The sequence below is a fragment of the Saimiri boliviensis genome, chromosome 2 (genome assembly GCF_048565385.1).
Source record: "Saimiri boliviensis isolate mSaiBol1 chromosome 2, mSaiBol1.pri, whole genome shotgun sequence".
NCBI lineage: Eukaryota > Metazoa > Chordata > Mammalia > Primates > Cebidae > Saimiri > Saimiri boliviensis.
In genome coordinates, this window is record NC_133450.1 from 108,924,642 (window position 1) to 108,937,759 (window position 13,118).

General features: G+C 38.0%; 1 protein-coding gene across 1 annotated transcript in view; it reads left to right on the forward strand.

Annotated features, from left to right (window-relative positions):
- Positions 1–6,707, forward strand: part of FBXO33 (F-box protein 33) — a 47,208-nt gene extending 40,501 nt beyond the window's left edge. Inside the window, exon 4 of the mRNA XM_039469396.2 lies at positions 26–6,707. Within this exon, the coding sequence (XP_039325330.1) occupies positions 26–297 (272 nt within the window). The 3' untranslated portion in view covers positions 298–6,707. The remainder of the gene's footprint in view (positions 1–25) is intronic.
- Positions 6,708–13,118: the final 6,411 nt, after the last annotated feature.

Genomic DNA, 13,118 nt, shown 5'->3' on the forward strand with positions numbered 1-13,118 from the left:
GACCGTGTTGTCCTTTGCTTTTCAGGTTACACCGTCTGGGCACACAACCTCATTGCCATTGCTCGTCTTCGGGGCTCTGATCTGAAAGTGCTCGAAGTCACTGAAGAAAGCATTGATTTTGACCAAGGTGAACTGGCTGACCAGGATGTAGATCCAGTGCATAACCTTATTGAGCAGGTATCCCTGGGCCTGGGTCAACCTTGGCATGCAGTCATGGACATCGAATCACTCAGTGTCTTCACTGAACCAAATCGTCATTTTTACAGAGAGATGCAAAGCTTCAGTGAAGACATTTAGCTTTTTTTTTTAATGTAAAATTCCTGTGGTTACATATGCAAGTAGGGTCCTATTAAGTTTTTTTTTTTCCAGTAGTGTGAATTAATCCTTTTGTGCTATGTTTAATCAATATTAGCTTTATAGAATTATATATGTATATTCTACTTCTTGATCAAAGAACGTAGTCGGGTATTGGTTTAGAAGTTCAAAGTGACAATGTATAGGGCTTTCACGGTTAATGGACTTGTTACCAAACCTTAAAGATACACAGCCGAAGATTGTCTGAGGTTGCTGGCTAACTTTATTTTTCACTGAGTTACTCTGCCTTTTTGACGTTTTTATTCCTTGTGTGTCAGAGTTCAGAGCTCAGGAGCCAAAATATTTTTATACATATATAGATATAAATCCATAGCCTGGTAGATTTATATGCAGTGTACTGCATCCATGCATTCTGATAGCATTTCAGTAATTTTGATTCCAAATGGAAGAAGATAGATAATATCCCAAATGAATTATCTGTAATAGAAAAGCCAAGACTTTAACTTTCATTACATATCGAATAGTTGATATCACCACACCATTTTCAACTTTGTATAGTACTAGGTTAGAACATTGCTTAATCTTTTCGTTAAAAAAAATGCATTTACATAAACATGAATACTCAAATTGCTGGCTTTTTTAACTATATCTAACATAATTTTATTCATCAATTACACGTTCATTTAGCCCAGATTTCAAATAGTGGAGGAAGAAAGAAACTATTTTAAAATAAAACCTCCTAAAGGAAATAAAAATGCTGAGTTGTAAACACACATGCTTGCAAAAACATTAGTCGTGAAATCCCTAGCAACAAGTCACTGGATTTTTCTCTGTCAGCACGCGTGTCAGCTGCCAAAGAATAGACTTACTGAAGAAGTGCCCACATGCTGGCAGGGGCCGGCCCACTCTGGCCAGCCAGATAACTGCTAGATTGTAATATTTAAGGTCGAATTTCGACCTGTGGTACACAGCTGTGCTGTGGCTCAGTCAGCAACCTCAGAACTCTGAAAAAAAAAACAAAACAAAAAAAAAAAAAGAAAAAAAAACATGCACCTGTTTCACTGTGAATAGTGAAGAATGTAAAGGAAAGAAAGGAGAAACCGAAAGCTTGTTCTATCACAGTATGAGCTGCTATGATACATGAAGAACATTCCATGAAGTATGTTTTAAAACCTTGTTATATCTGAGAGGCTTTAAAAGCCTATTAACTGTTTCAGGGCAACCGCGGTACAGACGTGGTCTCTGTGAGACTTCCACCTGACCCCAGTTTTAAGTGGTACGAATGTTGTGCATTTAATGTTAAAGGACAGTCTGCAATAATAAAGTAAGTAGCCAACGTGGGTGCCCAGCAGTGCTGAGACCTGGCTGCTCTATTGTAAGCTTTGGAAACACAATTTATGCAACAGATGTCCAGATATGATTCTATTTATGGAAAAAGTTTATATGTGTTTTACAAATGGTTTTGCCATCTTATATTAAAATGACCTTTTGACAGGTGTGCACTGTTTTGTCTCCAGTGAGCACATACCATGCGGATTTTATATGTACATCAGTAGTGTGAATCCACTGGCACAGTGTGTGTAAATGCCAGATGTGGTGAGATTTTATCTTATAAATGTGATCAGATAAAATAACTCCTGACAGAAACTGTAAGGAAACCAGCTGAATGTTTGACCTGATGACTGATGTTGTATGGTTTATGTTAAATGTATATTCTTTTAATCAATGAATAAAGCATTAAAAATGATCATTGTAATATATTTTATTGTATATGAAGCATGACTACTTTTAGTGTTAAATAAACTGCAATAATCCTTATAGTGTGTATAATAATGTGTTAGCTCCTGTTGTATTCTGGTGCAGCAAAGCTTAAATTTGAGAATACATTATGAAAAGACTTAGCTTAATTGGAGGAATTTTTTTTAGAAAAATTTACTTTGACAAAATACAAGCTTAAAAGCAAACAATGGATTTCTTAGCACAAAATCTCACTATCTTATGCACCTAGAATACATTATCAATATGGTAAAACTTAATTTATAGACTATAGGAGCCTTTTACTTTTAAAGATTCCTATACCAAATGCAAAAATACTTACATATGCCAATATTAAATTTTTCATAAACCCCTATATTGCTTTGTTTTGGTATTCTAATCTCTATTCTTGGTTGTTGAGACTCACAGCTCTTATTCATAGGAAACAAAATGACTTATTTTCCTTCGACTCTTCCAGGCACAGCTTTATCTTGGAATAATCTGGTGTTCACAAAGAATTGTACTTATACTTACCACTTCCTTACTTTCTGGACACATCTAACTCCTTTGAGTGAATCAACATGTTTAAGTATATATTTAAGACATACGCAAAAATGTATGAAAAAGGAAAGTCTACTAATAAGAATAGCATGCAAGTTAAGGTTGTTGTAAAGTGCTAAATTTGGGAGGCTCGACATCTGCTTTCTTCTAGTCTAAGCTCTGGCTGTAATGCTAGCACAAACTCCTCTTCAGCTTTGGATTGCTCATGTCTAAAATGAAGGATTGAACTTCGCTAGGTAAAACTTTGATCCTTCATTGAAATTTTCCATCGCTGTTAGCGCAATACTCAGATACACGAGATCATCTTTAAACAAAGTTATTAAATATTTTCAAAACATAGCTTACTAAACTATATGAAATTTACTTATCTATCTAAAATTACTTTCCATTTCCCCCACTACCTAGTAATCAAGAAGTTGGGGAATTGGTGGAGTGATGCTTGAGAGGCATAATGTGCTTACAGCTGAACACAAAGCTGCAGAAATTGAACACAAAGCTGCAGAAACTTGCTTGGGACTTAAAGCATGAATCAGATTGGATCCTTATGAAGCCAGTAACATAATACAGTGCTAATGGAGTAACAGCAGATGTGAATAATACCCAGGGACCATATCACATTGTCTGTATTAATGTTTCCCAACCTTTGTCATGTTATAGCACACATAGAAAATATTTTACAGCATACTGGTATTAGAGGAAAAAAGTCACTACTTTTTTTTACTATAATTGGTCAAAAATAAAATGTAGAAGATTTGAGGAAAATATATTGAATTTGTATGGAACTTTCAAATAAAATCTTGCCGCATGTTTTAATTGATTTAATTAACATTTGATTAAATGTTTTAATACTGTCACTAATGAGAAACACCCACAAATAGGCAATAATTTTTAGGTCTTTTTTAAAGATAACCAATAATTAATGCAGTTGAAACTAAGAAATTTAACAACACTTCCTTTTCTTTCTTTGGGAAATAATGTGAAGTAATTTCAAATTCAAATTGATGTTTATTACAATTATTTAAAAATCGTGATGCTCTAATTTGTAATCTCCCTTACATAATCCTACGGCTAGGTGAGACACCAATGAAGAGTAAACAGCCACCAACTTTATGTGAATGCAATTAGAGGCTGCAGGGAGCCCTCCTCCCACCTCCAGCTCCCAACCCTTTCAAATTCAACTAGCCACATCTGGGGGCCTCACACATGGGCTTCCTACCTGCTCTTTGGACACCTGGAGCATATTTCTTTCACAGCTTTGTAGACCCCGCCTTGTCTGTGATGGACGGTAACTCCTCCGCCAGGAGTAGTGAGTGTCTGAGTTTGCTCTCTGTCCAGGGCACACTTTTACAGCTCCACTCTCACTTCTCGGAACAGCCTGAAAGCATCAGAAGGCAACCCACCCAGACTCCCAGCCACCCCAGGACTCACTAGTTGTCCTTGTGGGGGGTACCACTGTGGTACAGTATACTAATCAATTTGGCCTGCTGGTTGTGGAAAGAAACGGAAGATGTATCATGAATAAGTTTTCAAGATACTTGAATCATCCTTCCTTTCTGAAAGATGTTTTAAAAGGGCAAGATATACCATGTGTTGGCAAGGAAGAAGAAACACAGCTGGAACCTGAATTGGTATATCCATTTTGGAAAGCAAATTTGCAGTATCTTGTAAAGTTTAAGTTGCCTGTGCCCTGTAACCCAGCATTTTCACTTCTAGATGTATTCTCTAATGCCATGTTTTCTAACTTGTTTTCCTAGCCCCTAAAATCCTAAAGGAATTTTGAAAAGCCATGTACGCCTTTGCATATGTTAAACATACAAAAATGATCATGGTCTTAGTAGACATAAGCATTAGCAGTTTAAACTATATACATGACTGCTTAAAATATGTATAATGGAATCTAAATGCTATAGCAATTTAGTACTTATCATCTTTTTTTTCTTTGACAAGAGTCTCACTCTCACCCAGGCTGGAGTGCAGTGGCACGATCTCCGCTCACTGCAGTCTCCACCTCCTGGGCCTACAAAGTAGCTGGGACTACAGGCATATGCCACCAAGCCCAGCTAATTTTTGTATTTTTTTTTTTTTTTTTTTTTTTTTTTTTTTTTTAGTAGAGCTGGGTATCATCATGTTGGCCAGGCTGGTCTCGAACTCCTTGACCTCAAGTGACCCTCCCACCTCGAACTCCCAAAATGCTGGGATTACAGGCATGAGCTACTGTGCCCAGCCTGTTTACCATCTATTTTTAAAATGCAATTCACTCTGAACTTTTATGTCATTCAGTTACCTCCTTAAGCTTATATATTGTCAGTTATCAGTTTATTTGCCTTTTAGCTCAGAACACATCCTTCAATATATAGTCTCTCATAATGAAAAACAAAAAAGGTTCACACACTCATCACAAGAGTGCTTACCCATGAGGCAGGCCCAAGGGCAAGGATCACTATGGATGGGCATGGGTAATTTTATCTGTAACTGGGTATCCATTATATTGTTATTTCCTGTTTAAAAAAATAATTTGTAATTTACTGATTCAAGTTACCAATAAATGAATGTTCATGGACTGACTTGTTTTGTAATCCTGAGTCTAAAATCAGCTCGTAGTCCATTCTGTGCTATTACAGAAGATCTGAAACTCGGTAATTTATCAAGAATAGAAATTGATTTCTCATGGTTCTGGAGGCTGGAAGGTCCAAGATAAAAACACCAACAGGTTTGGTGTCAGGTGAGGGCCCTATCTATCTCCACCTCCAAGATGTCACCTTGAATGCAGCATCCTCCAAAGCAACACTGTAATCTCACATGGCAGAAGAAATCAAGCTAATCTACTTTTGTAAGCCTTTTATAGGGACAATAACCCATTCATGAGGGTTTCACCCTCATGACCTAAACTTCTTCCATAAGACCCCATTTCCTAACTCCTTTGTATTGGGGATTAAACTGAATTTTGGAGGAGACACAAACATTCAAACCATAGCAGTGACCAAGGCAGGAGGACAGAGTATTGCTTTCTCTTCTTTTTTGCATTAGTGAATCACAATAGCTTGAAAAAGCGTCAAAGATCTACTGAGAGTTTAAGGCCTAGTTGTTTGTAGGAAAGTTCTGAATAGATTTTTCAGAATATGTCACTGTGTCGGGGAAAAGGGGAGATACTGGTCAGAGGGTACAAACTTTCAATTATAAAATGAATAAATTTGGAGATATAATTTATAGTATGGTGACTATTGTTGTTAATGTATATTTGACATTTGCTAAGAGAGTAGATCTCAGGTGTTTTCACCACACCAAAAAATGGTAACTATGTAAAGTGATGGATATTTTAATTAGCTTGAGTGTTGTAACCATTTCACCATATATACATATATCAAAACATCACAATGTGTACCTTAAATAGATGCAAGTTTTGCCAATCACACACACCTCAATAAAGCTGCAAAATGGCACTGTAATTGGCTCTACCATATTTCAGTTTAAAGCACTACTGTTATTAAATTAATACTTATTTAGTATGGACATTATATCCAAAAATCTCAGCTATTTGAAGTGTAGCCAAGGATCCACAAATAAGTATGAAAGACTCATAAAGCTGGATTCCTCCATGACTAATGGGTAAAGGTGTCATTCAGAAGAGCCATTTCCACTTCCTTCTAGCTCACTTTGTCTTCCTTTCAGTGTAATTCTAATAAATCTGTTCATCAGGTTTCTCAGTCTGCGGTGGATTAGAAAGGGAAGGGAAGGAGTGACTGTGAAAGGCGTGGAAGCTTACACATGTGAAAGCAAGAACATAACCAGTCTTAGGCCATTTCAGAGCAGTCTGAAACAGACTGCAGCATCCCTGTAACAAGAATGAAATACAGGGCAATGGTTCAGTATTTGTAATGAACTTGAATCAATATAAAAATATTACACTGTTCAGAATATTGGCATAAGTTAATGGAGCATTTAATATATTTTGGAAATACGTCTACCGAAGATGGCTAAAAGTATGTATTTAAAAGAATAGTCTTTAGCTAAAAAAAAAAAAAAAAAAGAAAAAAAAGTCACTTAAGTAAATTCTCTGAGAAACAATGGATAAATTAGCTAAGAAATACCATAACTGATATGTATTAAATATTTACTGTGTGCAAAGCACTATTTTGAGCATTTCACAAACAAGTATTTTCTCATTTAATTCTCACAGCAACCCTGGACTACCATTTCCTTTCACATGTAAGGAAAGAGACATAGAAAAATTAAGAATTGTGCCTGAGATCGTAAAGCCATTAAGTGTTTGAGCAGAATTTAAACCCAGATGATAGAATCCCAAAGCAACAGAATGATCATCATGTAGTTACATGAATTTATGCCTCACACATCTAATGCATACAAAGTGTGCACGTGTAAACTATATAACCTAATCTGTGCATATAATTTTATAATTTTTAATAAGAAATACATGGTATGTGGTTGCCTTACAAGATAGCTCTAAAATTAGAATAGGCACTGCACTATAGTTGTAATTTTTATGAAAGCTAAGAACTCAACTGAGGTGATGTTATTAAGGATTTTCAAGTGGTCTTTTTTTTTGAGACTCCACCAGGCTGGAGTGCAGTGACGCAATCTCGTCTCACTGCAACTTCCACCTCCTGGGTTCAAGCGATTCTCAAACCTCACTCAGCCTCCTGAGTAGCTGGGATTACAGGCACGCACCACAACACCCAGCTAATTTGTGTATTTTTAGTAGAGATAGGATTTCACCATGTTGGCCAAGATGGTCTCTATCTCCTGACCTCGTGATCCACCTGCCTCAGGCTCCCAAAATGGTGGGATTACAGGTGTAAGCCACTGCACCCAGCCTAAATGGTCTTATACATAATTGTGGTCAGTATGTAATTGTGGTCCTTTATAAATATCTTGGCTATATTTGTGGACCCAACAAATAGAAGACATTTTTTAAAGGCTAATTAATTTGCAGTTTTGCTAACACCTGAGCTGACTGACTTGATCATGTTTTCCACTAAATTAATAAAATCAACAGACTGTTTTGGCATCATGTCATCCACCGGTCATAAAGTTGACAGATGAAACTTTTTCAGATCTACATAGTTACCTGATTTTTTTTCTCCAAAACAAATTCTCTTTTGACACAATGGATTCTTTGATACTATAATCTTATTTAAACACTATATCCTCCTTAAGATTTTTTGCATGGATTTAAAGACAAAAGTAAAACAGACATTCCTTATAAGGATACTATTTGGACCTTAGATACTGATTGAAGCAAAAGAAAAAAATTATAAAGACAATTGCGAAAATATGAATGAATACTTTACAGTATTAAGTGACCAGGTGTTGCGAGATGTTTTATGACGGCAGGAAATCATTGGGATTTTAAATGGTGGACACTGGTATTGTAGTTATGTTTGTTGTTTGCATAAGTGGCCTTACCTTTTAGAAATATACTCTGGATTCCAACCTAGGCACATTGCAAGTGCTGTCTGTAGCAGGAATTTTAACAGCTGTCCTGCATAATCACTGGATTTAAAACCACTACAAATAGGTAGGAAAACTTTTAAAAGCTAATGCATAATGTATTGTACAAATTCAACAGGTGGCTAAATATCAGGTGTTAGAATATTCATGAAATTAAAGCATCAAAACTAGCTTTGGAGTTGAAACGTAAATTATTTTTATTTACACACTTCCAAGCTCTGCTGCACCTGAATATTTTGGAACATACAGGTCACATTTAGCCTTACGGGATAAATGTTACCACTGTCACTAGAATTGTTATGGCTTACCAGAGCATTCTAGATGGAATTTAAAATATTTTCAAAGACTAAAATGTTTTAAATCTTCTGAAATGCTGTTTTAAATAGTTTGAACTAACTGAGCATAAGGGTTGTAGCACAAGAAAAATCCCATTCCCAGTAAATCCTTACTTTTGAAGGAAGATAAGTAGCATTTCATTTAGCAAGATTTCCCAAGTTAACTCAAATCCTAAAAAGTAACCTGAGAGAGGGATTTTCTTTGTATGTACCCAAATTATGCTGCCTGTTTTTAAGACATACCTAAAGCACAGCCTACTGAGAAACAGATTAATGCAAAGGTCTCCTAAAACTAAGTGGCAGCGTATCAGTCAAGAAAGCTAAGAAAAGAAAGAAAGAAAAAAGGAGAGAAAGGAAGAAAGAGAAAGAGAAAGAAAGAAAGAAAGAGAAAGAGAAAGAGAAAGAGAAAGAAAGAAAGAAAACTAAGTGACAGGAAAAAAAGAGTACAACATAGCCCAAGACAGACCAATACTCATTCCCTTTGATAAAATTTATCTTACTAGAACAATACCGGGAAGATTAATCAAATCTAAGCAGGGGGGTTTTCACTCACTGTGAGGTTAATACCCTTAACTAAAAATATGTTTGTTTATTTTGTCATAAAACTTTTTGATCCATGGAGGAGGAAACCATGCCAGAGGATATTCGGTTTGAAAGAGCACTGCAAGGCTTAAATTTATCAGAAAGGAGTGGCATGGTTTTCAGCCATTTCATGGACACATTTTTTTTTTAACCTTCCCAGATGTATCCCAAAGCTTTAAATTGAAAGTGTTCAACGATTTCCATACGTATTTGATGTAAACCTGAAAATTTTCACAACTCTATCTACATTCACTCCCCATGTAATATCATTCATTGGCATGGTTACCTGTAAGCTGATGACTCCCAGATGAGTTTCTCCAGCCCTAAAGTGCCCTCCTCCACAAGCTCCAGACTCACAGTTTACTTCCTTCTTAGTATCACCACTTGGATGTCTAAATGGGCCTCTCCAAGCTAATAGGGCAATCTCTACTCTGTATTCTTCAATAGAATTCTCTATTCTTGATTTTCACCCCTCCAGAACTTATTTTCTCCCAGTTTTTCCCAATTCCATAAATGGCGTTATTGTTCATCCAATTGCTCAAATCAAAAAACCAAGTCACTCTTGATCCCTTTTTTCTCTCTCTCTTTACATCGAATCCACCAGCAACTCCTTGGCTATAAACTATATTTCAAGGTCAACCACTTCTCCTCCTTCTCCATTTCTTCTTGCCACCATTATCTCTCACCTGTACTATTTCAATAGTCTCTCAACTTATTTCTTTACTTTCCTTCTTTCTCCCCTTCAGTCCATTCTCCACACACAAATAAAAGTGTTTTTCATTTTATATATTGTTAGGTCATATAAAAATATTCCACTGTCATTTTGGTGTTCTTAGAATAAAATACTGACATCCTAACACAGCCTTCAAGATAGGCATAACCTAGCTCTCATGCAAATACTGGGAAAAGAATAAAAGATGGGCATGGTCCGGCCGGGCGCGGTGGCTCAAACCTGTTATCCCAGCACTTTGGGAGGCCGAGGCGGGTGGATCACGAGGTCGAGAGTTCGAGACCATCCTGGTCGACATAGTGAAACCCTGTCTCTACTATAAATATAAAAAATCAGCTGGGCATGGTGGCGCGTGCCTGTAATCCCAGCTACTCAGGAGGCTGAGGCAGGAGAATTGCCTGAACCCAGGAGGCGGAGGTTGAGGTGAGCCAAGATTGCGCCATTGCACTCCAGCCTGGGTAACAAGAGCGAAACTCCGTCTCAAAAAAAAAAAAAAAAAAAAAAAAAAAAAAAAGATGGGCATGGCCTGGCCCTGTCTACTGCTTGACCTGATCTCACATGCTCTCTTGTGCTCACTCCGCTCCATATCACACTGGCCATCTTTCTTTCCCTGAAAATGAAAGCCCATTTCTTTCTGCACAGAGCTGTATTTGTACTTGTTTCCTTTCTGTGGAATGCTATCCTGCCCATTTTCACATTCTTTTTTATTATTCACAACTCAACTAAAAAATTTACCACCTCAAAGCAGCTTTTTGGAGCACATTCTATTATTATGCGTGTGCACTATTTGCAAGTGCCCTTTTTACATTTTCATGGTTAAAATCTGTCTCCCCGCTATTAACAGAATGTTAAGGTCCCACAAGAACGGACTTTGTCCTCCTTTTTCTCAACTGTCTCCTGTGTACTTAGAACATGCGTAGCACATAGAAGACTCTCAAAATACGTTTGTCAAATTAATGGCATACCAACATTTGTGTTAGCATTGATAGCACAATATCACAACATCTGGAAAAATATTTTTCAGAGGGAAATCAGGTAAGGACATAAAACTTAGACTTCAGGGATGTGAAAAGACATGAAAAAAACAGGCTTGGGGCCGGGTGCGGTGGCTCACACCTGTAATCCCAGCACTTTGGGAGGCCAAGAGGGCAAATCACGAGATCAGGAGATCGAGACCATCCTAGCTAACACTGTGAAACCCCGCCTCTACTAAAACACAAAAAATTAGCCAAGCATTGTGGCAAGCGCCTGTGGTCCCAGCTACTTGGGAGGCTGAGGCAGGAGAATCACTTGGACCAGGGAAGCAGAGGTTGCAGTGAGTGGAGATCGCGCCACTGCACTCCAGCCTAGGCAACAGAGTGAGACTTCGTCTCAAAACATAGTAAGAATAAGAATAAGAAAAGAGGCTTAAACTATAAAGTTTGTAACAGTGCAGTAAAATAAGACATAAACTGCCTCTTTAAAAAGAAAAGAAAAGCCGGGCACGGTGGCTCACACCTGTAATCCCAGCACTTTGGGAGGGTGAGGCAAGTGGATCATGGGGTCAGGAGTTCAAGAACAGCCTGACCAACATGGTGAAATCCCATCTCGCCTAAAAATACAAAAATTAGCCAGGTGTGGTGGCACATGCCTGTAATGCCAGCTACTCAGGAGGCAGAGGCAGGAGAATCGCTTGAACCTGAGAGGCGGAGGCTGCAGTGAGCCGAGATTGCACCATGGCACTCCAGCATAGGAGACAGAGCGAGACTCTGTCTATAAATAAATAAATAAATAAATAAAAGAAATTAAACATGAAGGAAAAAATATTTAAGGTCATTTGGATAGCTGTGAATAAATACTCTACATGGGTATGCCTTACTTTATCAACAGCTTTGTATATTGATCAAAGTTAAATTCTCATTTCTGATGGAGACGATTGTTTCTCCATAAGGCAGTAAATGATTAGCAGATGGGGGAACTTGGCATTATGGTACAGCCCTAACTTGGAGACATTGCAGGTTCAGTTCCAGACCACTACAATAAAGAACATAATATAGAAAGTCACACAAACTTTTTCATTTTGCAACACATATAAAAATTATGTTTATACTGAAGTGTATTAAGTATGCAACAGCATTATGTCTAAAAAAATGTACAGACCTTAACTTTAAAAATATTGCTGGCCAGGTGCAGTGGCTCACGGCTGTAATCCTAACACTTTGGGAGGCCAAGGCAGGTGAATCATGAGGTCAGGAGATTAAGACCATCCTGGCTAACACAGTGAAACCCTGTCTCTACCAAAAGTATAAAAAATTGGCTGGGCACGGTGGCTCAAGCCTGTAATCCCAGCACTTTGGGAGGCCGAGGCAGGTAGATCACGAGGTCAAGAGATCGAGACCATCCTGGTCAACATGGTGAAACCCCGTCTCTACTAAAAATACAAAAAATTAGCTGGGTATGGTGGCACGTGCCTATAATCCCGGCTACTCAGGAGGCTGAGGCAAGAGAATTGCCTGAACCCAGGAGGCGGAGGTTGCGGTGAGCCGAGATCGTGCCATTGCACTCCAGCCTGGGTAACAAGAGCGAAACTCCGTCTCAAAAATAAAAAATAAAAAATAAAATAAAAAATTATCCAGGTATGGTAGCAGGTGCCTTTAATCCCAGCTACTCAGGAAGCTAAAGCAGGTCAGTCTCTTGAACCCAGGAGGCAGAGGTTACAGTGAGCCGAGATCACGCCACTGCACTCCAGCCTAGGTGACAGAGCAAGACTCCGTCCTAAAAAGAAAGAAAGAAAGAAAGAAAAATATATATATTGCTAAAAATGCTAACAATAATCTGAGCCTTCAGCAGGTCATAATCTTTTTCCTGGTGGAGGACATCATCCCCATGTTGGTAGCTGCTGACTGATGAGGTGGATGAGGTGGTGGTTGATGGAGGCTGGGGTGGCTCTGGCAATTTCTTAAATGAGACAACAGTGAAATTTGCCCCATCCACTGACGCTTCCCTTCACGGACAGTTTCTCTATAGTAGCATGCCATGATGTTTTGTAGCTTTTTATCCAAAGAACTTCTTTCAAAATTGGACTGAATCCTCTCAAACTCTGCTGCAGCTTTATCAACTAAGTGTATGGAATATTTTAAATATTTTGTTATTTCAACAATGTTCACAGCATCTTTGCCAGGAGTAAATTCCATCTTTAAAAAAACATTTTTTGCTGATTCATAGAAGCAATTTCTCATTTGTTCAAGTTTTATCATGAGATTGCAGCAGCACTTCAGTCACATTGTCAGGTTCCATTTCTGATTCTAGTTCTCCTGCTTCCACCACATATGCAGTGACTTCTTCCCCTGATGTCTTACACCCCTTAGGATCATCCAAGAGTGCTAGAATCC